The following is a 26,798-nucleotide window of genomic DNA, read 5'->3' as shown; positions in this document are numbered from 1 at the left end:
TTTAGGCCCTCTTGGAGGCCCTCTGGTGGCTTTAGTGCCCAAAGCAGCACTGGTTAGTCCACAAATAAGGTTGAGCTGGCCCTGAGTAAAAGTACTTTTACTTGAGTACAATGTTTGACTGCTACCACTGGTTGTTACTTTGTCTGTTATTAACCAAAAAAGGCGCTCTCCATGAAGAACAGGAGGAATGCATCATCATGTTTTCAAGGGGATCCTATGAATAATAAAAATTAACAACAAAATGTTATATAATTACAGTTTATACAGGCTATAACATGACAGAGATGACCGACTATATGACCCAATTTAGATTTTTAATCTGTAATCCAAAAGACAGAAGGTAGAACTGTGCAATTATGATGATCAATTATTAAACACTGTTCTGTCTGTTTCAGTTGAAATTCCATTTTTTTTCTTTGTGATATCCTACATTTATAGACCAGTCAAAACCCATTACTAGTTTTTAGTTTTAGTTAAAACTGAGTGATGAGAAATATGGCAATATAAAACCGTCGAGACTTTATGTAGTTATATTAAAAAAAATAAATGTTGCAAGAATGGGATGTCTTTTCTACCCATGACACTCACTGCTATATTTATGTCTTTTGCAGTACTGTCTATAGCACGTATAGGCTACTGTGTTAAGTGTGTGGGCAGTGGGGCCCCTCCCACTGGTCCCTCCCTCTGCACAGTAGTTGTACCGATGACTGCTGCGGGATCTCACTTGGTTCTGTCAGAGCCTGCAGAGCACATGAGGTAAGTAATTTCATTGATTTGATCCTGCATGCATGTCCTGTGTACAGTGTGTAGATAGGACAGGTGAGGCTAGAGAGACAGGTGTGATGGGCAGGACAATTACCAAGGCAAATGATGTGATGTTTTTGACAGGTGGTATCAGAGGGGCTATGTGGTGGATGGTACATGTGTGACCGGTGAATGTAATAGGAAGAATGAGTCAAAACTGGAATAGTTACAACAGGTGTGAGTCAAGAGAAAAGACAGGGCTGTCCATGAGACATGTGTGCGATGTAAGACAGGTGTAATATGAAGGGCAGGCGTGATGAGTATGGTATAATCATATAATATAATCATATATCATATAACAGGTGTGACCATAGTACCACAGGTGTGACCATAGTGCAACAGGTATGTCCATAGTACAACAGGTGTTATCATAGACAGATGTGATCACAGTGGGATGGAAGCAGAGTTGATCAGTCGGACAGGTGTGATCCTAGTATGACAGGAGAGGCCATAGAAGGACAGGTGTGACCATGGTACATCAGGTGTAATCAAAGTATGACAGGTGCAACAACAGTAAGACACATGTGACTATAGTAAGACAGTTACATAGTGCAACAGGTGTTACCTAGTATGACAGGTGTTGCATAACATGACAGGTGTGACCATAGTATGGCAAGTGTTACATAGATGTCTGTTTAGTCCTTTAGTCATTAAAATCCGATTTGATCTTTTAAAAACTAAGTGTTACATAGTATGACAGGTGTTGCATAGTACAGTAGGTGTCACAGAGTATGACAGGTATTACATAGTACAAGTGTTACATTGTACAGCTGGTGTTACATTGTATAACAAGTGATGCATAGTTCAATACGTGTTACATGGTTCAGCAAGTGTTACATAGTGTAGCAGGTGTTACATAGTACTACACGTGTGACCATAGTACAACAGATATGACCATTGTGTGACAAATATTTTGAAAATTTGTGGTTGAAAATAGTTGAAAACTGCTACTTGCAGAACTGCTGTTGTACTCTTGAGTAACAAATTTCATACAACTTTCAATTATAAATGCATGAGTGATTATCATTGAAGGTGTGATGACTTATCCCCGTATTTTTGTTTGTTTGTTTCAATCCAATAACAAGTCAGACTGTAGCTTACATTGTAATATGTGAAGAATTCAACATAGATTAAGTCTCTTTCTGAAAGACACAAATGTCACCTTGTTTTGTGAAATTAAGATAATTGACTCACTGTAGGAGCTACTTGCATTACTACAATAAAAACAAATAAACGGGAAGTATGAAAGGGCATCAAACAGCATATATTTTATAAGGTGGTGACACTGGTTTCAACACATGGAATGCAATGTGGTCTGGGGCCAGAGGAGGGCGATGGAGCAACCACAGAGCTGTGATTGTGGCTGGCCTCTGCTCATTAGTGTGATGCTCTCAGATGAAAGGACTCACATCACCCACAACCGCTAAGTGCACCTGGGTTTGGAATGGACAGGCGCTTCGCAATTGTCACTTTCCTTTTTGTTTGTGAAGAGGTGCACTTTTCCAAAGAACAATTTCATGTTCCATTTATAGACAATATGTTTTTTTCTGTTTTGTTCATTGCAAACTGCAATATTGATCTAAAACGGCTTGATTATGGAAACAGGTACATTGATTTCCTATTGAAAACAGCAGAATTGATTGACCCCACTGCTTCATAGAGGAATTTAATTTCCATGTTTTTATTGCTGACAAAAGGTTACATGACATTTCTGAATCCTAGACTTGTATGACCCAGAGTCAGATTTTTTTTTAATAATCACAAATGTAATGTGCAGAGTTGTGAACGGAGATAGGGGGATGGTGAAAACAGGCATTTTCAAAGCACTTAAACCTGTATTCAATTCAGTTCAAGTTTATTTATATAGTACATTTAAAACAACTTCAGCTAACCAAACTGCTTCAGAACAGATAAACAAAAAAAAACCAAAAAAAAAAACAAGTACACAGATAACATAGGAAAAGAACAATAAAACGCCAAGATATCCTGTCTAGGTAGTATTAAATGCCAGGGAGAAGAAATGTGTTTTCAGTCTAGTCTTGAACTGCATTAAAGACTGTGAGGATCTGACAGGCAGATGGAGGCTGTTCCATAGTCTGGACACTGCCACAGAAAAGGTTCTGTCACCTGTGGTCTTGAGCCTGGCTTTGGCACAGCCAGCAGGAGATGGTCAGCTGACCTCAGAGCTCTGACTGGAGTATAGGGCTGCAATAACTCCCTCAAATATAGTAGACCCATAGAATGCAGACATTTAAACACAGTTAATAACAATGTAGGATGGGATTAACATGACATAATATTAAACATGAATGAATGAATCAAACAATTTAAGTAAGTAAGCCTATGATGAGGGAACACTTTTGTAAGATGGTTAAAAGCTCATGAAGAATTTGAAATAACCAAAGCCGATGTTAGCACAGGAAAGTTCAAAAAGGAGGCCTATCCTCACTGGTCCTGTTGCGTGTAGCTATCTCATCTGGACCGCATCACTGTGCTCCTCCCAAAGACATAAGATCAGACCATCTCATCGTGCAGCAATCACAGTCTTTCATTAGTCAAAGGATATGGTTTCTAAGAGGTGTGTAACCACAACCAGAAAGTCCTACAACCAGAAGAAAAGTAAACAAGCAAAATATAAATACATCAATAATTAATCAATAAATCTTTTGTATAAAGCAATTTATTAGGTATTGCACAACATTTGTGCAATACCTAATAAATGTATTGCAGAAATGTGGACCAGACCTTTGTACAGTTAATTTTGCCATTTTCCAAAATTGTCCTATCACATTTTAAGTAAGTTTATTGACACTGAAAGGGTCGTTTAGCCAACATTTGGTCCCTTATTGCAGCCTGTGGTGGCCTGAGCAGATAGATGACCCCAAGGAATTAATAGTAAGAATGCATCAAACATATATATAGCACTTTTTTGGACACTCAAAGATGCTTTACATTGAAAAAAAGGACAAATAAGCAAAGTGAGCAGACGGAGCATGACTACTTTGCATGTTTGAACCCAGGAGTGTGTTAAATGTAAGACCTAGAGCATATGGCAGGTTTTCATGTTCCTGTAATGTTTTTATTAGTTTGTGGGACAGTACTTATGGGGTATATTCATCCTAGTTTCATATCAGCCAAATGATAGCTTGTGAAATAAGTTGAAAAAGGTTTAAATTGCGTAGGACAAGATAGACTATACTATTTTACTAAAGCATAATTAACATCATTATATTTAACATTTGAATTAAAATAAATATTTATATATACATAGCTAAACAATTTTACTTCCTGGTTAGACATGGACACCAGATTTGACATACATACAAGTATTCTGTTTTAGAACCCACCTCAGCTTCCTGTATTTTTGCGCTTTTCCTCTCAACTATAATAACTATAAAAAAAACTATAATAATAATTTACTACTAATCAAGTAATAATAAATAAAACATGAAAATCTGTCATATGCACAAAATCACAGTAAGGAAAGTTGAGTTCTAAAACAAAATCCATTATATATTAATACACAAAATTCCATCCAAAATACAAGGACAATTCACCCCACACACACACACCCACACACACACCCACACCCCCACACACACCCCCACACACACACACCCACACACACCCACACACACACCCCACACACACACATGCACACACATTTTTCTGTATATGAATTATGATAATTACATTTTCCACAAATGAGGATTCATTTATGCATTTTAGACTGGTATCATACATGGACTATTGGCTTCTTCCTGTTGACATCCACAATGCTAAACTTACTCATCATCGTTACAACATTGTCTGGAGTCCAGGCGTTAATCCCTCCAGACCCCTGTTAGCTAGATCTGATATCCCTGTTCTGGAGCTTGTTGTTTTATCTGGCTCTGCGGTTACTCTAACCATGTTTGTTCTGCACAATGAACCCAACCACCAAGAAAACATGGTGCTTATAAAGACTGCTGGTTAGCCTGGATTTCACAAGAAAATCAAATCTCATGTTTATGCCAAGTCCACATAACAGCAGCAGACAGCTTTTATGGCCCGCTTTATGGACAGCTGCGACGCCCAAGCATGTGCCATGGTTTGGACTTTTCACAAAGACAGTATACACACTTGGACTTTCTCTCAAAATGACTGTAAATTTCCTATACTACAAAGCTCTCAAACACAAGAACTATTTTATAACAGCTAGACCTATAGTGACATCCACTGACCCTGCAGGAAAGGATAAGTGTCATGCTCAACACAATGGTAACATGCAGCAGAGAGACAGGTGGAAATAATTTGAATTCTCCTTAGCAAAGTCTGGTGATAAAGTCTAGGTTACTAACTGGAATAGCAGTTGCTGTTGTTGGTGGTAAAACCACATCTTTGGTGCTGCAATGACAGGGTGTCTGGGGTGCATGGCATTTTCAAATTTGAAGGCACAATTAAAATTTGAGTAGAAATTGACAATACAAACAAAATCCTCATTCCGCCACCTCTGGCCATAATAACTGGAATCTGTAGTTAGCATGGACACACATTATTATTAACCCCAGGACACAACAACTGCTAGTAACCCTAAATGAACCTGCTAACATCTCTTTGAGTTTATGAGAATGACAATTTTATTTGTGTTGTGGAGATGTGATCTAAGAGACAATGACATAGTCAGACTGGATGGATTGAATGATGGTGGCGCCTATAAAAACTATAAAGGTTTTCTCTAATAATGGGCCTACAAAAGTATGCACCCTCCAAGCTATTTTTATATGCCAAAACTACTACAGTGAATCATGACCATGAAGTTTTATAATATTTTTTCATCTTTAGTTTGGACTTATTTTTAGTTTATGTTTACATATCACTTTATGAAGAAAAGAATTTGATGATTGTTGTACATTAAAGGTGCGCTATGCAACTTTTCGAACAGAGGGTCCGCTGCAATGATATAAATGGTATAAATCAGTTATACATATATTAATTATACTGCATCACCTTCAGTGTTTTGCAGAATAAGAGACATTAAAATCACAGTACAAACAAATCACAATGCAAACAAAACATAAATAATAATAAAATTAACATTAAAATAGAACTGTCCAGAATAAAAAATAAAAATCTGTTATATGCTAAACAAAACCATTTTGAGCCTGGATTTAACAATTGTCAAAGTAGAGGTCAACTGTTCCAGGTTTTAGCTCCATAAAACTGAAACATTGATTCCCCATGTTTAGTCCTGAGAGACATGTTAGACATGTACTGTGATACTCGGCCATAGAGAGACTTGTACACAACCAGTCTATTCTCTGAGCCACATGAAGCCAGTGCAGAGACCTGAGCACAGGACTTATGTGGTTGTACTTCCTGGTTCTAGTCAGGACTTGAGTAGCAGCAGCGTTCTGGATGTGCTGCAGCTGTCTTAATGCTTGTTTGGAGAGGCCAGTGAGCAGGCCATTACAGTAGTCTAATCTACTGCAGACAAGACACTCTCCAAGTCTGGTTTAGACAGTATACCTTTGATTTTTGTAATGTTTTAGATGACAAAAACTGTAGAGGTTATTGTTTTGATGTGGCTATAAAATTTCAAGTCTGAGTCCAGTATTACCCTTAGATTTGTAGCCTGATTTAAGACTTTTACAGAGAGAGACTGAAGGTGACTGCTGACACTTTCTCCTTATTTCTGTGAGCCACAGACTTGTCTTATCTGAGTTTAGCTGGAGAAAGTTGTTTTGCATCCACACAACGATCTCTTGGGTGCAGTAGACAGTAGATGAATCCACTGGTCCATATTCACCTGCTGCCAGTGAGACATAGATCTTAGTGTCATCTGCATACTTGTGGTCAGTCACATTCTTGTTGTGACTGTTGTGATTGAACAACAGAGGTCTCAGGACTGACCCCTGGGGCACCCCGCAGGTTAGGGCCATGTGATCTTAGACGCAGTTTCAATTTCAGCAAAGTACTTCCTGTCTTCTAGATAGGCCATGTTTAGTGCAGTACCAGAGATAGGCACCCAGTCCTCTAGTCTCTGTAAGACAATCCCATGATTGACAGTGTCAAAAGCAGCATTCAGATCTAACAGGATCAAAGACTTTGCCCATGTCATTGTTCAGGTGGATGTAATTTGTGACTTTGATAACAGCAGTCTGTTCTGAAAAATACCAAAGGAGTTGTTAATTTGGAGAAAGTTAGTAAGCTGTTGGTAAACAACTTTTTCAAGGATTGTCTAAAAACTGCAGATATGAGATGGGTCACTCAGTTACCAATGTTACTGTAATTGAGTGAATTGAACAAGATATAAGTTTGATATAAGAGATGTTGTTATTTTATCCTGTTATACCTTACATTCTGGCCTCCATTATTTGCTGGTTTCTACAGGATTACATGGTTCTGAAGGACATGTCAGGAGCCATGTTTCTGTGGGCCCTGTGGAGTGCTGTGCTGCTTGTGAGTTCAGCTGTTGAAGACGAGGACAATGTACGAGCTGGTAAGACTTTACAAACTGTTCACTGAACCTCGATCACATCATATTTGGAGATCATTCACACACTAATGACATTACATACTCTAATAAAGGCTCTGTACTTGATTTTTACTGTCATAAAAATGTAAAAAACTGAACTGATTCATTTTAAACCTATTCATTTTCTCAACACATTCCTAGCATCCTAATTATTCACCACAGTGGGTGTATAAGTGGTTTTCACAATTTTCAGTGGCCACAGCAGAGTTTTGTAGTCACGGTAATGTGAACAACAGCATGCTAACAGCACATCAGCCTTACTTCCTGGTTAGCAGACGATAAAAATGCTTTATAATTAGATGCAGACATCACACAGTGGTTTTAATTTTGACTCTAAGAGCTGCTTTTATATATCTGTGCTGGGGCAAAACTAATTTTACTTTATTACATGAAAAAAAAATTATTCAGCCCCTTTGATTGAAATAGAGATAAATATTCTGTAACTGTGTACAGGCTGCAGCACTGCTCAGAATGACCTGGTCTACATTGTGGATGGCTCCTGGAGTGTAGGTCCCGAAGATTTTGAAATAGCAAAACAGTGGCTCGTCAACATTACCAGCAACTTTGACATCAGCCCTCAGTACACACAGGTACTACAATCACCATTCACATAGTACCTGACACTACTCTCAAATACCTGAGTCTATGGACCTGTTGCTATGTGTTATGTAGGTGGGCGTTGTGCAGTATAGTGACACACCACGACTGGAGTTCTCTCTGGAGAAACACCAGGGGGCAGCAGAACTCATCCAAGCCATTAGTAGCATAGATTACATGGGAGGAAACACTCAGGTAAGACTTATTACTGAATAAAGTGATATTTGCCAATGCATTTGAGTAGACTGTCTAATTGCAATGGGCGGAAAAGTACAGAAAGTTGAGTAAAAGTGTAAATGTAAATGTATTGCAGCCCTTCCCAATTTGCACTTAAGAAAAAGTATAAAGTACACAAGAAAATACTAGGCCTGCTCAAATTAGTTTTAGTAGCATTTTAAACCAGTCTTTTATATAACACTTTATTACTCAAACAGTTTACAGCTGAATAAAGTTGACTTAAACTACAGAGCCCCATTGTCTGAGCTTTGGACGATCAGAACAGGCAATGCAGTGGGATTATTGTGACAAAAAGTAAAATTATCCCAAAATCAACTCAATTGCAGTAACGTGACTATTTGTATTAATTACTTTTAACTAATTGTGCCAATCCCATGACTTGATAAAAGAGGAGGAGGGAAAGTTCATAAAGTAACCAATGTGAATGTTAAAATTATATTGTGTGTATGCTATTTTGTAAAAGGAAGTGTTTGAAATGCTGTATTCTGTTCTACATACAGACAGGTAGAGCTATCAAGTTTGCAGTGGACCACGTTTTTGGCTCATCCCAGAGAGGCAGTACAGTAAAGAATCGCATCACTGTAGTCGTGACAGATGGAAAGTCCCAGGATGATGTGGTCAGTATGTCAGACCTCCATGCTCTCTCCATGCTCTGATGCTTTTGTCTAATCAGCACTGTTTAATAGGTGGATGCCAGTGAGGCGGCCCGTGCACAAGGCATCACCGTGTTCGCAGTGGGGGTAGGATCTGAAATCACCACATCAGAACTGGTCACCATTGCCAACAAGCCATCGAGCACCTACGTCCTGTATGCCCAGGACTACACCAACATCAACCGGATCCGAGAGGCCATGCAGCAGCGCCTCTGTGAAGGTCCACACTGTTCTGTAGTTAATCCAGTCCAATTTATTCTAATATGTTTTATAATATATTTGACCTTAAAAATGCACTATGTAGCTTTCTGGCAGGGGATTGGTCATATGCTTGTCTAATGAAAATGCTATTTCTTTGTCTGGAATGTTCCACAGTATAGGATTTATGGATGTAAAATTTCTGCTTATATAAGCGAGATTTCACCATTCAAAATATATTTGAATGGTGAAGTATATATTTGTCCTGAATAGATAATTGCTATGACAACTGCAAGGCATTTTTATTGCCAAAAAGAAAAAAAAAATAATACCAGTCTACATGGAGTTTTATGCCAATTCATGTTTCATCTCCATAAAAAATATTTTTCCTTTTTCATGGAGATGAATACATCTCCACACTTGAAATGAAATAGTGCTCTTTACTTTGAATTAGTTTTTATGGATAATTATTTTGCTTTCTTTATTTTTATTTTCAGAGTCAGTATGTCCTACACGTATCCCTGTACCATCTCGTGATGAGAAAGGCTTTGAGCTGCTGCTGGGCATGAACATTCCTGTAAAAGCCAAAAGCATCCCAGGATCATTGTCCACTGAGGCTGCTTATGCCCTGAGCGCAGATGTGGACATCACGGAGCACACAAGGTATGTGAGCACGTGTCGGAGAGAGTAACTTTTTTAAATTTTATTTTATGAACAAATGTATTGACTTATTTCTTTCTCTTATTCCTTTCTCTTATTTATTTATTCTCCAGGAACATTTTCCCAGAGGGCCTCCCCCCGTCCTACGTGTTTGTGGCCACAATGCGTCTGAAGAGTGGCTTCAAGCTGACCTTTGACCTGTGGAGGGTGCTGTCCAAGAACAAGGAGGTCCAGGCAGCCGTGACCCTGAGCGGCCAGAACAAAACTATTACCTTTACCACCACAAGTGTGACAGACAGGGAGCAGAGAGTCCAATTCCACACAGGTTTCCAGGTATGGCAGTATGACAATTTATATTTTCCCATTCAATTCACATTACTCTTTTTGTGTAGATTACTTGTGCTCTAAAATGTCAAACAGATCCAGGGACCTGTATAACTCTATGGGAGGTGTATTATTTTTGCAAGAAATATCAACATTTTTGATCCTCAACTGTTGGATCATATCATTATTAGTCAGGGGTTCTTTGAAGTCTTTTCAGCTGACATTAATCACTTGTGAAAAAAGTATATTGTTTTTGTTTCATGTGGTTAATCCAGTAATTATAGTTTCAACTTGAGCTGTAGGTCAGGGTCGAATTTTATGGCAGAATTTGCTGTTGACTTGACAGACTGCAGATTTGTTAACCTGGTTTATTGTCAATATCTCTCTTATTGCTGGCCCTGTCCACATGAAACAAAAAACTGGCAAGGTCTTTGTATTCTTCTGTTAGTATAAATAAACAAAAGTGAAATTATTTTTTCACAATAGATTCAGAAGATTACGAAAGCCCAGAGCAGCAAATGCAGCCCAGAGTGGCAAATGCAAAAAAAAAGTGCATCATTGTTTTCTGAAATGTTATTACTTTATTCTTGTGGCGCCCATATTAATAAATTTTTTCACTGTTACCCCTATACGCTGTTGTACAAACCAGAGGGGAAAACATTAATTTAGAAAATGTGTTTGTTTTTTTTTGTTTTTTTTTCTTTCGCTTGCTTGAGTTTGTGGAGTCAATCCCTCACAACCAACAATGACAGGGGTCAACATTTGTGAAGCATAAGTTTAGATATTTCTTCCAAAAAACAAATTGGTATGTGCCCCTGCCCTCCATCAGACATCATGTAATTCTAAAATGTTAATGCAACGTATTGGGAATCTATTACAGAGTTAACTAATATGTATGTTCTCTTGTCTCTCCCTACTAGGCCCTTTTTGATGGAAAGTGGCACCAGTTGAAAATCGTAGTTAGGCCCAGGCAAGTCAGTGCTTTCCTGGATGACCGACTCATTCAGGAGCACCAGCTGCAGCCTGTGGAGCCCATCTTCATCAATGGACACACGCAGGTTGCCAAGAAGAGCCGCACGGATGTCACTGTCTCGGTAGGAGTCCTGATGATTGGATTACAATAAGATATGCAGTTAAAAAGGTAATGGTTTGCTGAAATGAAATAAATAGTTAGATAACATAAAAGTGGAATGATGGAATATATTTCAGCTTCATAATATTTTTGTTTAATGGCTAAATACCATGTTGTGTAAAGTGGACATGTGCAGAATTAATTCCTTGAGCTTTTTAAATGTGCTGCATGTCTAGCAATGAACATTTTAAATTTTTTGAAAGGTCAAAAGTCCTCAAAATGCCACCTCTAACCAGGAAACTGAAAGTCATAAATAGCCAATCTATGGGTTTCAGACAGAATTAGGACCTTTGCCTTAGCGATGACTTATTTAGAATAAAGTATTAAACCTTTTGAAACCAAGTGTTACATATAACAGGAAGCTGACAACTATTAATGCCACATTGCTAATTTTATTGTCAAAATTCTTCAAACCACACAGTTTCTAGAAGAGAAAGTTTCATGTACTGAAGCAGAGCACAATGAAGCTGTCAAGAGTATTTTAAAACCCCACAGAGCATGTTGTTGTTGTGTAGGTCGACCTCCAGAAGCTGCGTCTATATTGTGACCCAGAGCACAGTGAGAGGGAGACGGCCTGTGAGATCTACTCTGTGGTAAACCTTCTGTTCCTCTCACAGTCACTGCTCTCTGTGTCTGATGCTCCATAACCTCTTTGTCTTCTTCTTTTGCATCGGGCAGGATGATGAGAGGGTAATTGCTGTATTGCTTGAAATAATTCAATATTTTTACATTTAAGTGAATGATCTGTTAACATGTGCTATAACATGTCTTTGTGCACTGTCCCCAGTGTCCTCTGAACCGAACAGCCCCAGAGGAGCCCGATGATTGTAACTGTGTCCTGGGCCCCCCAGGGCCACGCGGGCCGCCAGGACGCATGGTACATACAGCTGCTCCTTATCACTATGTGCTCCTATATTTAGTTATTTTGGTGCAGAGGAGAGAGACCACACTCACCAATGAAAGGGAAAGCAAGCAGATCTGATGTGGAAATGTGGCCATTTGGCCAATCTGTATTTTTCTAACCTCACTCTTATTACCACACCCTCAGTGACATGACACATATGTTATCTGCTTTAGATTAAACTATATATATCTTCAATTCATGCACTATTTCCACTTTGATGGTCCATGTAACTGCATCATATCCATCAGGTGAACACATGCTTCTGATTGGCTTCATGTTTAGTAATCGTCAGTCCTGTGTGCAGGGTTTTCGGGGAGAGAAGGGCCGGGAGGGGCCCCCAGGCCCTGATGGGAAACCTGTAAGTGCTCTTTTTTCTCTCTTTAATAAATTCTAAATAGAAGGTAAAGTAATGAGCATATGGCTTCTTCTGTAGGGCAAAGATGGAAAAGTGGGGGCACCTGGGCCTCCCGGAGCACGTGGGAACAAGGTCTATGGATATTCTTTATTTGATTAATCAAGCACACCATGTTAAATTAACCATTAAATGTACTAACAAGTAACACTGGGCACATAGTTTTTATAATGTGACATTCTGGTGTTTCATGGCAAAACTCACTATAGCACAACTTACATATCTTTTGGGTCTGAATTTGACAGGGTGAACCTGGACCCCCAGGACTACAAGGAGAGACTGGTCTCAAAGGTCTTCAAGTATGTTAAGTGAATACATCATTGATCAGTTATTACACTTTGTCTAAAAAACTGAAAATGCTTGTTTGCAGGGAGACCCAGGGGAACCAGGTGTGCCTGGAGAATCCGGACCTCGTGGACCAAAGGTAATAATCATAACATAGCACTCCCTCGCCTGCTTTATCTTCTGGTTGTGTGTTTATATATAAGAAGTGCTTGCTCAGCTGCATACATGCCTTTTGTGTTAGTAGTTTTAGAGCTGAAAGCAGTCTGATCGAGCCTGCACTAGTCTAAACCTCTCCACCAGTTTGTACAAATTTGCATCAACTGAAAATAAGTTTGGCACTTACCAAATCAGTCTGTGCAGGTCTGAGCCACAAATGTGTAGATCTGGTATATGTCAGTCAAAATAATTTCAGTGACTAGATAAGTTTGTTGTTGTCTTTGTTTTAGGGTGTCCCTGGTGAAAGAGGGGAAATAGGACCAGCTGGAGAACACGGGCCAATGGTAAACCTGATTTGAGAATTGACCATGGTGTCACTGTTCACTTATTCAAATGTTGTGTGTGTGTGCACAGGGAGACCCAGGACCTGTGGGGAAAAGAGGAGAGGTGGGAACCCCAGGCCCAAAGGTGAGACAAAGTAAAGAAAGTTTAATGCGCAATGGAGAACAATTTCTTATAAATTTTCCCTTGGACTAATGACTCAAATGCGAGTCCACATTGAATAGTATTTCTTCATGTCCCATCCACTAGATCAAGATTATCATCTTGATATTTATTTGTGTTAACCAGACAGTAATTTCATTCACATTTGAGCCCTAAAATAGAGTTGGAAGTATCTTGAATGTATCAGAAGTTTTGTTGCCATTGTCAATGAACAAAACTCATAAACTAGGAACATGCTTCAGCGGTATGGTGGAACATGAAAGAATGAATGATAATAGTAAATATAAACTATGATTAAAAAAACAAGGGCATTAAAAGGAGGTTAACAATATATATACGCCTATCTAAGTCTGAGAAGAGTGTATTCTTGTGCATTCATCTGTGAAGAAGCCACATCAAACAGACCTTTTTGACACACTGAAATATATGACATTGTGTCGCTCATTGTCCTCTGGTTTAGCCGACTTGTCTGTGTAATTAAGGGCTTGTCATTGTGGTAGACCCACACTCTTCTGTATGTGCAGTGCGGCTAGACACTTGAAATAAAACCAAGTGAGTTTCCTCTCTGCCAAAAGAACAGGCCCTAACCAGCTCCTCCCAGTCTGTCCCCACTAACCTGCTAACATCATTATCTTTTATACCACCACCCACATATATATATATATATATATATATATATATATATATATATATATATATATATATATATATATATATATATATATATATATATATATATATATATATATATATATATATATATATATATATATATATATATATATATATATATATATATATATATATATATATATATATATATATATGTAGCACAATAAACATTATGAACACAGGTTAAAGCCATAAAATAAATAAATAGATAAATAAAAACATGTCTTACTTGCTTCCATGCTTGGCTATGATCATCCACAATATGGCATAATACTTATGCCATGCCAAATCATATCTTACTTTAAATACATGTTTTTCACTTTCTGTTTCCATGGATGCAGGTGACGTGACACCTCCAGAAAGTTACATACTATACCTTTAAAGCACATGTGTCAAACTCAAATGTGGCCCTCCACATCATTTTATGTGGCCCTCGATAGGGTAAATTAAAAGATACGATGGTCTTAAAATGCCATTTTATCAGGAGATGCACAGTTACACAGCCATATTTTTACATCTAGGAAAATGCATGTACAATATTTGTAACTTGAATAAGAAATAAATACAGAAATAATTATTTAACAAGTTTAAAAAGTAGTTAGATTTATTTAATGCCTGGCACTTTGAGAGCAGCCATTTTGCTGATGTGGCCCTCGGTGAAAAAGTGTTTGACACCCCTGCTTTAAAGTCAGGTCAAAGTCAGCGAATATGATCACGGCTTTGAATATAGAATTCAATTCAATTCTTGCATCTTTGCACTGGCTTCCTGTTAATTTTAGAGTTGATTTTAAGATTTTATTGTTTGTTTTTAAAGCTTTGAATGGTCTGGCCCCAGATTACATCTCGGACCTCATAAAAATTTACACCCCGGTGCGCGCTCTGAGGTCTGAGGGCCAGCTCCAGCTCGTGGTCCCTAAGACCAGACTTAAAACCAGAGGGGACAGGGCCTTTTCTGTGGTTGGACCTAAACTGTGGAGTGTTTTAAGTCTCGTCTTAAGACCCACTTTTATTCTCTGGCTTTTAACACCGCGTGAGTTGTGTGGTCCTCTGTGTTTTTCTTTTCTTTTATTTATTTTTATGTGTTTTATTGATTTTATTGATTTTATTTTTTTATGTCACTTTGTCTCTGTGCAGCACTTTGGAAACAATTTGTTTATGAAATGTGCTATATAAATAAAGTGGATTGGATTGGATTGGATATAGACGAAAAGTGTCAGCGCCTCGTCTAGTTAGGCCAACAAGCTAAAAAAAAACAACAACAAAAAAACCTCAGGTTAAGGACAGGATAGATGATCCATACTGTGTGCTGTGGAATGACTTTAGCTCCTGCCTCTTGGCTCCTATTCACTGTGGCTTTTTACGAGCTGACTGCTAAATGTACGGTTTTGTCCTCCACATTTATGTGTCACTTCTCCCCATTTGTTGTGCCCAGCAGCATCAGCACATTGACACGTTTTACTGTGTGTGAAATTACAAACTACAGTCTTTGGTCGTGTAAGTGAGTCTCAATGAAATACATTGTTGTTCTTTCTCAGGGGCTGAAAGGTGACCCTGGACCTATAGGTCCTGCTGGACTTCAGGGGGAACCGGTAAATATTTTCCACTTGATAACGATGATTCAAAATGATAGAAGCACACTACAGTCCCTGACAAAAGTCTTGTCGCTTATCCATTTTGTAGAAACAAAAGCTTATAACCTGACTTTAAATTAATCGATTGGTCTTAGAAATGTCTCATATGAAAGCTAAAACCCTCCCAAATTATGTTCAATATACTAAAATAAATTTGCTTCACTGAAGAAAGATTGATCATTTAATGAACACAGAAAGGTCAGATTTTGGCAAGGCAAAAGTTTTTGTCGCCTACAGAAAATTGAACAAATAATTTACTTCAAATACAAAAATATGTTGTATAACGTCAGTGAATTAAGTAGTGGTGCTGTGAGAGCCATATTTAATATCTTGTATGACTTCCATGAGCTTGAAGGACTGCATCCATGTGGTTCGACAATGATTCATACAATTTGTTGATGAAGTCATCAGAAAGCAGTCTTACATGCCTCCCAGAGTTCATCAAGATTCTTTGGTTTTGCCTTCCATGCTTCCTCTTTCATTCTACCCCAGACATGCTCAATGATGTTCATGTCTGGTGACTGGGCTGGCTAGTCCTGGAAGACCTTGATCTTCTTCGCCTTGAGGAACTTTGATGTAGAGGTAGAAGTATGCAATGGAGCACCATCCTGCTGCAAACTTTGACCCCTTTTATGGTTGGGAATGTAAGAGGTAGCTAATACTTCTTGATATTTTAGGCTATTGATATTGCCTTCCACCCTGCAAATGTCTCGCACACCCCCATACTGGATGTAACCCCAGACCATGATTTTTCCGTCACCAAACTTAACTGTTTTCTGGGTGAATCTTGGATCCATGCGGGCTCCAGTAGGTCTCCTGCAATATTTGCGGCGGCTGTAATTCAACCGAGGATTCATCTGAGAAATCCACCTTCTGCCACTTTTCCAGTGTTCATCCTTTTAGCAGGCTGTGGGCCTTGGCAAATGCCACACGGTTTTTTAATTGCCTTTTATTTAGTGCTGGTTTCTGTGCTCTGATTCGACCGTGGAGGCCATTTCGAGACAGAATTCTACAAACTGTTCTGGTTGACACAGGGACTTGAGGTGACCAGGCCTGGTGGAGCTCTGCTGCAGTGGAAAAGAGGCTGGCCTTGGATTTTCGAATCAACAAACGGTCCTCCCGAGCAGTTGTCTTGCGGGGTCTGCCGGACCTGGGCTTGTCAAAAACATCTCCAGTCTTTTCAGATCTTTTTCTTATTCTTTGTACTTGACGCTGAGACACATTGAAGGTGTCAGCCACCTCAGCAGTGGATCTGGTCTTCAGCCTCTTGATAATTAACGCTTTGGTCTCAGGGTGGATCTTAGGCATGTTGTCAGAGGTCAAGTTGCAGTTGATGTGAAGGTCTGGTGTGCTAGGGTTCTTTTTATACACACCCACTAATTGATTGATCAGTAACTGATCACAGGTGAGGCTGTAATCTAGGATTGGGTGCATCATATGACAAGGCAACAAGACCTTTGCCTTGCCAAAATCTGACCTTTCTGTGTTCATTAAATGATCAATCTTTCTTCAGTGAAGCAATTTTATTTTAGTATATTGAACATAATTTGGGAGGGTTTTAGCTTTCATATGAGACATTTCTAAAACTAATCGATTAATTTAAAGTCAGGTTATAAGCTTTTGTTTCTACAAAATGGATAAGCATCAAGACTTTTGTCAGGGACTGTAATGTTTTCTGGAGGTATAGTCCTTTAGACAACTGATCGCTCCAATGGTTTCTTAGTCCAACTTTTTTTTTTTTATTAGTCAATTAATTCATTTTATTAGGATTATAAGGATTTAAATGCACCACAGTTGAAAGCAGCATGCATGCATGAGGAGTGAGTTATCTGGAATTTAGGGAGTGACTGGACAATTTAATCTGCCTTTTCACTTATAAACATACTTTTTATTTCTCATTGCACACAGTTGGTTTTGCATGAGAACCACACTCTCTATTTATTCAAGTAGTCAATTAGTCAATTAATTGATGTACAGGGAATGTCTTAGTTCACCACAAATTTCTTTATGGGCCAATACAGCACCCTGTAATGCTGATACGTTGTGCTTCAGGATGCATAAGACTAGGATAGCTGTATGTGCCAACAGTGGCATTCAGGTCTTAAAAGACAAGAAAAGCATTATATTTACTCATTCAGCAAGGTCCTGTTTAAATGCATTTAATTACAAACAGTCTCCAGCGTTAATGCACAGGGCAGTATTAAAGGATAAGACACAAAGGGTCTTTGTAAAGAAGCATTCCCCGACAGTGCTGGCTCTGGTTGGCAGTGCTTCAGTGAAGTGGTTTCATGTTTATGTGAATCCTCTGTGTACTGTTCAAGTCATTATGTTCACACCCAGTCTGTATACAGTCAGTAATTCAACCACAGCAGTTATCCAGTGCATTGTTTGGGCCACTCCATGTCCTGATAAGTGCAGAGGCCAGGAAATGGATGCCAAAACATGACTACCATAGAGGATCAGTCATGGCACAGGTTAACAACATCATTGTTTGAGATTACCAAACAATACAGGTGGAAATTATGCCACTGCTGTCTACACACAAACTTCAACAAATCCATGCACACATAAAACACAGTAATTTATGCATATTTTATGATAAAAAGGTGACTCCCCATAGCAAACTGCAGCTGCACAGACCTAACCAAACTTTATTGTGTTGTAGGGTGAGCGTGGAGCTGTGGGTGCAGCAGGTCCTTTGGGTCCCCCGGTATGTCCACTCTGCACCATTAGGTATCTTTTGAGTATCTTACATTTTCTTACTTTGATTCAGGGAGACAAAGGCCAAGCTGGACCTCCGGGGTCTGCTGGTGTTAAAGGCACAATGGTTTGTAATTCCTCTGCATATTCTTACATAAATATTTATGGCACACATAAACCGTTTAATTTTTTCTCTAAATGAGAACCCGAGTCTATTGTTCTGCTTCATGTTTTTGCTGCTGTCTTTCAACAGGGAACACAGGGCGCCCCAGGACCACCTGGAGAAGTTGGCCCTGAAGGAGCTAAGGTTTGTTATATGTATCAGGTTACTTAAAATAGCTTGGTACATGTGATAACTAAACACCTTTCAGTTTCATGTATTATAAGGAAAAGAAGTAAATGTTGTGCTCTATAAAACAGAGTTTAATTAAAGACAACACGTGTAGAAAAAGATAGGTGCTAAAATTGCTCCTTGGAGGACACCATAGAGGGGAATCAGAGAGGAATAGCACTGACCTACATTTGAAAAGTCAAATATGACTCTTCAAATTCCATGTCCAACATGTGTCATCATCACATATCACTAAACCAATGTGTCTGTTTTATTATTGCTAATGTGAGTACCAATGATACCTTTCTTACGGTGTTCAGGGAAAGCCCGGAGATCCAGGTGCAGCTGGAACTTTGGGTCTACCTGGAGAAAAGGTAAGTCAGAGACACATTACAAATTAGGTGAACGAATTATCAGCACCCGTTCCATGTAGAATTCCTTCACATAACTCCTTTCTGCAATGTTGGAGTTATTTGTAAATAGTGCTATCTGCAGGGTTGTTCGGGAGAGCCAGGTGCCCCAGGTGTACCCGGTAGGGTGGGGCTCCCAGGTATCAAAGGTCATAAGGTGAGTACAGAGGGTAATGTATGGAACTACATCTGTGTCACACAGTGAGAGGGATAAACAAAATAAAATATGTTTCTGTAATTGTGGCTATCTAAAGGCTAATTGTCACTGAACTTTCAAGACAGGACACCCTATCTTAAACAGAATGACAATTCAAAGGAGCAGAGTTTACATTTCACTGTATTTGATATAAATCTTGATTACTAAATGCATGGTTTTATCACTCACAGGGAAATACGGGGGAAACAGGCTGCAAAGGCATACAGGTATGCCCTCTTTATTGTATTAACAGTTATGTATGCTACTGCCTGTGTCTTCTCATATACTATGTCTCTCATGTGTAGTCTCCTGGTCACGTATAGTACAATATTTTACCACAGCTGTCTCAAGAGGCTTTGTTGAAATAGAGGACTTGGGTTTTTGACAGAACAGGACCACAGCCAAAAAAATAATAATTCACTTTTAAAATATTTCCTTAATTACTCAAGCAAAAGTGTAAAAAAAGAAAGAAAGGGAAATATAGGCAAAGCAATAAGAAATAAACTCAGAATAGACAGAATGCAGCCAGATTATACATTTTCTAATAAATATTTGCCAAATAAAGTCTGTGCATGTGTGTGTGTGTTTGTGTGTGTGTGTGTGTGTGTGTGTCTGTGTGGGTGTGTGTGTGGGGGGGGGGGGGGGGTTGTGTGTGTGTGTGTGTGTGTTTCAGGGAGAACGAGGCCATGATGGAGATCCTGGAGATCCTGGCTTGCCTGTAAGTGTGGTTACATTAGTTAGGCTGTCAGGAGGAGGTTATTTATGTGTAAAAAGTGAACAGAACATCCTTATCCTTCTGTTTTTGTCAGGGTGATGTGGGACCCATTGGAAGGAAAGGAGAGGTTTGTATTTTCTATAATCCTGATATGACAGCTTCACACACTGCTCACATCATACTCTGTACTCCATACTTATCTGGTCTGTAAGTATGCTCTAGGTTCAGAGGTTTACTGGTAGATACTAGTGGCAGACCAAATAAAATGTAACGGCATCTTTATGCTCCTCAGAGAGGATCCCCTGGTTATATGGGCCCTACAGGAGCTGTGGGGGCTAAAGGAGACACAGGCCATACAGGGGTGGCAGGCCCCAGAGGTTTTCCAGGCCAAGATGGACCTCCAGGTCAGCCTGGGCAGCCTGGACAACCCGGATACCCTGGCAAACCGGTGAGCCCTTTGCTTTTAAGAAAATGTACCACACTGTTACACAGATATGTCACAGTGTTGGTGTTCTTAGGGAAAAGCCCCATCAGATGACCTTCTCCTGAAGCTCTGCACCCAGGCTCTGCGCAGTGAGTACACCACATCATCAAAAGGCACAGGACAGGACTGTGCTATAACGAAACATGATAGTAATCTTTTTTCAACTATAAAGTTCACAGTTAATTAGGGTAGGTATCCATATGCTATATCAAACAAGGAAATGTTAACTCTTAATGCTGTTTCTTTGCCTACAGGTCAGTTGCCCGTGCTGCTGCAGTCTGTCAGCGCTCCAACTAGATGTGCCCCTTGTATGAGTGTGAAGGGACCCCCTGGTGAGCGTGGAACACCAGGACCCAAAGGCTCTATTGGACCTCCAGGCTACCCTGGCACAAACGGAGCTACAGGTTATCCTGGTCCTCCAGGCACGCAGGGAGATCGAGGCCTTAAAGGTAGGACTATTTTCTTTGATCTCTAATAATATTTAAACTAATTAAAGCAGTTTTTGTGACACCTTTCAGGGTTAAATGCATTCTGTAATTTCATAGCTCAATACAAAAGTAACACTTGCCAGAAATGGTTTGACAGAAGCTATTTAAGGCCTACTATAACCTATCTCTCAGTTTCTTGGTTTGACTGGTCTCTGTGGCTCAGTGGTCAGTGGTCATACTGTACAAAGCAGACTAGTGCTCATTCTCATTCATTCACTATAAGACATCCAGTACAGGGACCAGCAGTAGTCTGAGAAATATATTCACTAAAACACACTAAAACACTGTGATATAATGTTCCCAGGTGATGTTGGACCTAGAGGGCAGAAGGGCAGTAAAGGAGAAGGTCATCAAGGGCCCCCCGGAGAACCTGGGCAGCCAGGTATACTCATCTGAAATATCTGTTAACCAAAACTATTTATTTTCGTCAATTACAAAAAATCTGCTATTGGTAATCTGAAATTGTGTATGTAGTTTAACTGATTGTATTGTATGCAAAATAAACTCCCTATATTTGCTAGCTTACAGTATAAGCACTATGGACTTTGATTCTGTTTGGTATATTCTAGGATCACAAGGTCTACGAGGCTTCGATGGAACCGGCCATCCAGGAGTCCCAGGCCCTCAAGGGAAGCAGGGCCCTCCGGGATATCCTGGCAAACGTGGGGGCCCCGGTCTACCAGGGGTCTGTGATGTTTCCATGTGCTATCAGAGCTACAACCTCAGAGACCACTACAGCAAAGGCCCCAGCGAGTGAACCCAGGGGCTACTTCTGACTGAGTGTTTGCTCTGCCGTGTGCTGTGTGGTCTGGAGCTTCACATTTGACATTTCTACCATGACAGTGAGGGACAACACAGTGCCCTTAAGAACAGTCACAGGCCTATACCTACTTCTGAATCCTCCATCTCATGAGAGCCACACATGTAAAAAACAATTACATTCACTTATATTTATTTTTTACTTTCTGTGATTGTTGTAATTAGAGTATTTTGATTAGTTCAGTGTCTCTCTTACATGAGAGGCAGGTAGTGCAGGAGCCTCCTCTGAACATAACACTGTATCGTTCAGCATGGCTTTGTGAAGCTGTGGATGAACAGTAAGGAGTGAAGACATAAGCTCTACAGAGGAGGGAGAGACAGCCGTTGTACTGGAGTCATATTTATTATGTGCAACGAGGACCACACCCTATGATTGGACATTACTGCAGCACATGTCCATGTGGGTGAGTTTTGGAAAAGAAAAAAATGTATGGACCCTAAGTGCCCAGCTCCACTATGAGCTCTATTAAGTGCACTTACTAACACTTCCTGATAATCACACAGTTCCTGTTCTACCTATGCATGCCTGCATGTTCCTCTGTGTAACATACACATGTGGTTATGCTGTATGTAGATTTCACAGTTACCCAGAGGAGTTGTGAGGACAACTATAGGGGACCACAGGAGCTGTGCGTTCCACAAATGCTCCACTCCCACAGAATGTGAGGCTCCCCTCTTCAGTGATGCCCTGTCTTACCACGAGTTAAGAGTATTGCAAATACTGTGTGGCATTCTGTGTAAATGACCAAAATACAATGGAATGATTTCCATTTGATAAAACAAGATTGTGTCAAGCACAGGTAATGTTAGAAATGTAATGTTATGATATATACATATGATTATAATGATGAGAACTCCCACAATACTTTGGACCAAACAATATTTTCATGTTCATTGATTTGCAGAGGCATGCTAAAAATCTCAAGAAGCTATAGACCATGATCCCTTGCAGAGTTTCTGTGCTTTCAACATGAAAAAAAATAAAAAATCATTGTTATAATGACAGTCAAATTGCACTTGAAACCTTTGTCATTTTAAAGGAAAAGCAGTATTTGTCCATTTCATCGAAATTGAATATGGTTTGATCCTGAGTTAGGACACTCATGGGAGGGGCAACTTTCCCATCTGTGAGAGGAGTCATGGCTGTTTCTTGTTAGTCTGACGAAACAGCCTCCCCTCTTGCTGACCTGGGTCAGTCTTTGCAAGCATGAACAGAGGGAGAAGGACCTGACGCCATGAGCATGTAGGAAATACACCAAGAGGGAATCCACTGTATGGTATGAATGGGGGGGAAGTAACCAATTGCATATTATTTGCATTACCATAATGTAGATAATTTCTTGAATTACTTGTATTTAAGTAGAATTCTAGCCTTGTAATTGTATTCTGTTACATTTGAAATTGCATGAGTTACTGGGTACATCAAAGTCCACAATTAATCAGGTTTTGTATAGTCTTAGTAGTTTAGTAACTAGTAATATACTGTAAGATAGAACTGTGTATATTTTAGCCAGTATTTGCTGCTACTCACATACATAGGTGGAAAAAGTACTATGTAACATTTCTGAAGATTGAATATCTGTATTTAGTGAGATGTAATGGTGTTGACATGTTCCACAATATTGCATTTATGCAATATTTTTTATTATTATTATTATTATTTTTTACAAAAACATTTGCATAAGATTTAAAAAAAAAAAAAAAAAAAAAAGATTGCATAAATCTGTCTAGTTTTTTTAAATTCTGGTGTAATTTATAATTGTATTTCCTGGTTGGACACGGGCAGCAGATATGACAATATGTGATATGTAGGTAGATGTAATTCCAATTCTGTTATCTAGCAACCATAATGTTAACAAGGGTTAAAACGTGTCTAAAATATGATAATTAATTAGACCAATAAAAATAAATGACAACACGTTTTTTGTTAAATCAAATATTTTTTAGTGAAGGTGTATGAAGTTTAAAAACACTGTGGAGCACTTCCTGTATTACCACAGGTAGAAAAGAGTTTTCTGTCTGAGAGACTTTTTGTGAGGGTTTTTGTGTTAAACATGTGTAATCAAAAACAGATTTAAAAAATAGTGTAATATGGGCTGTTTAACTTATATAAAATTATTATACATATTTACCACAGGTACTATCCCACCAAACCAAGTGATAATTAGAAAAACATGAAAACCTGTCATATGCACTTTAGATATTTACATTAATGGAACATTTTCAGTGATACAAAGATAGCAGGGGTGATTGTGAGCCATACTTCCTTCCTTCTCTGAGTGATTCTAAGAAGAAGTTGAGTCACTATCTCTCCCAATAGCTCCTACCCACACAAGAAAGGAGAACAGTAACCATTCATCTGCAGTCGATCAACACAACCATGGATTATGCAATGGATTCAACAAATGCAAGCACCGAGTACCCTGACTACTACAACCTGTCTCTGAACATCAGTGACTACGGGTATACAGAAGAGGTGAGGCAGGAGGAACAAAGCCTCTACATACTGGCCATCTTCTACTCCCTGGTGTTTGCCTTCAGCCTCTGTGCCAATGTGCTGGTGCTCGTCATCATCCATCGGTGAGTGACAAAGTTTAAATATACAGTATCATTAAAAGACATGAGCCACAACAAATGTAATGACTTTTCAACCCTCAACAACTGAATCTTTTTTGTATTACAATGCAAATCAGAAAGATCTCACCATTATTGCAAAGAAACTGCACGCACAATAAATATTGAACCCCAAAATATATTAATCTAGCTTTCATATATTGAACGATAAGTCGATAAGGCAGGCCTATGAGTGACACGTCTTCTGATGAACCAGATATGGGCTAGAATAGTCCTTATCTATTACCTGTGTTTGAGTAAAGGATTTCTTCAGTGCTTTAAAATATTACTATAACTGTGGAGAATTACTACCACATAAAGATACTTGTTGTAATCATGTATTTGTTCATAAATTTGGAAATGTTGGACTCCATTTAACATTCCCAGGAATAGGATGCACCAATGCAGCTTTTTCAGTTGTGATATTGATTCTGACACAATAGCTTTAAGTATCTGCCGATATCCAGTACCAGCCGATATCAGTGTAGAGACTGAAAACACCATTTGTTTACTTTACAAAAATAAAATAAGGCAAAACTGATAAAAACTGTTATTTATTTATCTCAAGTAACTACAGAACAAGGGCCAACTACAACCAGCGAATGGTCTTACTTATTACATCAAATTATATGCCCAACCAGGATATCGGCTGAATCAGTATTTGGAACACAATATGTGATCCAGCTATTTTTTTCAGTATAGGCATTGATATTTGATGCCAGTATCGGACCGGTGCACCCCTACCCAATAACTTTAAGGATAGTGTGAGGCCTGTGGCTATTCTTGTTCATGACTCAAGCAGATCACTGTACATATAGCTGTCTGCACAGTGCTGTGCGTAGTGCATAGTCTGTACTCACAGAAGCTTGTTGTGTTTGTGCAGATTTGAGAAGCTCACCACAGTGACTAACCTATTTCTGCTGAACCTGGTGCTGTCCTCTCTACTCTTCATCAGCAGTCTGCCCTTCGTCGCTGTGTACCAGCTGAGGTCACACTGGCCCTTTGGTAGGCTCATGTGTAAGATAGTGGGCAGTCTCTACTACCTGGGCTTCAACAGCTCTGTGCTCTTCCTGGCCCTGATGACCTTTGACAGATACCTGGCGGTAGTGTACTCTATCAGCTCGGGGAGGTTGAGGAGTAGGGCCTATGCTCTGGTTTCCTGTGGGGTTGTGTGGATGGTCACTGCTCTGGCCTGCATTAAACCCATGATTCGACAGAAGCTGATAGTCCGGCTGGTGGACGACCGCATCTTCTGCCAGGAGGATGAACAGACGGAGAACCCGGTGTTGTGGGGGTTGGGCTTTTACATGCAGCTGCTGCTCTTCTTCCTCTTCCCCCTGCTCCTTATCATCTACTGCTACATGCGCATCGCCTGCACCGTTCTGTCCTCTCACATTGGCACCAAGTTTAAGACAGTGCGCCTCATATTTATCATAGTGCTGTTGTTCTTTACCTGCTGGACCCCCTTTAATATCGCCCTATTGATGCACGCATGCGCCTCCACTCCTGATGAACGTGAACAGTGGTCGTCTGTGCTGAAAGTTACTCAGATTTTCACCCATCTGTACTTCTGCATCAGCCCCATCTTCTACACTTTTGTGGGGAAGAAGTTTCAGAACTACTTTCTCATGTTAGTGGTGAAACGTTTCCCAGATCTAAGGAAGCACATTTCTATCAGTCAAAGCAAAACCAACATTTCCACCAAAAGTACCCTCAATGACCTGTAGACACATGTCTGTAAGATTGCCAATTATGATTACCAGATATTTGTGTCAGTGGTGGCGTTTCTCTTCCTCCACAGCTGTACAGCCTTTATCACTCGTGATCTGTCTCATTTGTTTCTGTAATGGACAGAAAGTGGAAAACAGCAACAGTGATTGCAGATTAGAACAAAAGAGTCAGGTATTTGTGCATTTAACTTCCTGTTTATCAGTTGTTTTAGAACTTTTGCCCATTGAAAAGTTATAATATTTTGTTTTGAATTGTTAATTGCAAGGGCTAGATTTTCCTAACTCAGGGTTAAAATTCATATGACAGGTTAGGCTACTCATTTCACTAAAACATAGTTAATTTAACTATGTTTTAGTGAAATTATTAACAAGGGCCGAAACAACTATTTCCATTGTAAACTGATGTTTTTTAAAACACATTTTAACCAAATAAAAGGGTGAAATATGTTGACTGAAGGGTGCTAGATGGACAATTTACAAATAGACCTCTACTCCGACAATGTTCAAATCCAGGCTCAAAATGATTCTGTCTAGGTGTGCATATGACTGAAAGGTTTTTATTCTGCACTCTTCTCTATTAATGTTCATTTTATGATGATTATTTACATTTTGATTTGATTGTATTG

General features: G+C 39.3%; 2 protein-coding genes across 2 annotated transcripts; both read left to right on the top strand.

Moving 5' to 3' along the window:
• Positions 1–683: 683 nt before the first annotated feature.
• Positions 684–22,788, top strand: si:dkey-225n22.4 (collagen alpha-1(XXI) chain). The gene is made up of 32 exons (XM_055230313.1): positions 684–756; positions 7,177–7,285; positions 7,775–7,911; positions 7,994–8,113; positions 8,656–8,772; positions 8,842–9,028; positions 9,504–9,669; positions 9,780–9,999; positions 10,911–11,084; positions 11,638–11,715; positions 11,801–11,812; positions 11,910–11,999; positions 12,331–12,384; positions 12,460–12,513; positions 12,684–12,737; positions 12,809–12,862; positions 13,170–13,223; positions 13,294–13,347; positions 15,591–15,644; positions 18,352–18,396; positions 18,460–18,513; positions 18,640–18,693; positions 19,038–19,091; positions 19,213–19,284; positions 19,515–19,550; positions 19,997–20,041; positions 20,133–20,165; positions 20,331–20,486; positions 20,557–20,611; positions 20,777–20,971; positions 21,315–21,392; positions 21,580–22,788. The coding sequence occupies exons 2-32, from the start codon at positions 7,183–7,185 to the stop codon at positions 21,765–21,767; spliced, it is 2,847 nt and encodes a 948-aa protein (XP_055086288.1). The 5' UTR covers positions 684–756; positions 7,177–7,182; the 3' UTR covers positions 21,768–22,788.
• Positions 22,789–23,947: 1,159 nt separating this feature from the next.
• Positions 23,948–26,216, top strand: LOC117388426 (C-C chemokine receptor type 3-like). Its single transcript, XM_033985974.2, has 2 exons — positions 23,948–24,409; positions 25,326–26,216. The coding sequence occupies exons 1-2, from the start codon at positions 24,210–24,212 to the stop codon at positions 26,167–26,169; spliced, it is 1,044 nt and encodes a 347-aa protein (XP_033841865.1). The 5' UTR covers positions 23,948–24,209; the 3' UTR covers positions 26,170–26,216.
• The last annotated feature ends 582 nt before the right edge of the window (positions 26,217–26,798 follow it).

This window comes from Periophthalmus magnuspinnatus, chromosome 20, assembly GCF_009829125.3.
Source record: "Periophthalmus magnuspinnatus isolate fPerMag1 chromosome 20, fPerMag1.2.pri, whole genome shotgun sequence".
Classification (NCBI taxonomy): domain Eukaryota; kingdom Metazoa; phylum Chordata; class Actinopteri; order Gobiiformes; family Gobiidae; genus Periophthalmus; species Periophthalmus magnuspinnatus.
The sequence above is the reverse complement of the archived record's forward strand: the minus strand, read 5'-3'. Positions and strand labels throughout refer to the sequence as shown.

Bases quoted from the DNA above. Each gene is read 5' to 3' on its own strand.
- si:dkey-225n22.4 (XM_055230313.1), top strand. From the start codon at position 7,183: ATGGTTCTGAAGGACATGTCAGGAGCCATGTTTCTGTGGGCCCTGTGG. The intron at 8,773-8,841 runs GTCAGTATGTCA...ACTGTTTAATAG, and splicing joins GAAAGTCCCAGGATGATGTG to GTGGATGCCAGTGAGGCGGC. The intron at 12,000-12,330 runs GTACATACAGCT...TCCTGTGTGCAG, and splicing joins GCGGGCCGCCAGGACGCATG to GGTTTTCGGGGAGAGAAGGG.
- LOC117388426 (XM_033985974.2), top strand. From the start codon at position 24,210: ATGGATTATGCAATGGATTCAACAAATGCAAGCACCGAGTACCCTGAC. The intron at 24,410-25,325 runs GTGAGTGACAAA...GTGTTTGTGCAG, and splicing joins GTGCTCGTCATCATCCATCG to ATTTGAGAAGCTCACCACAG.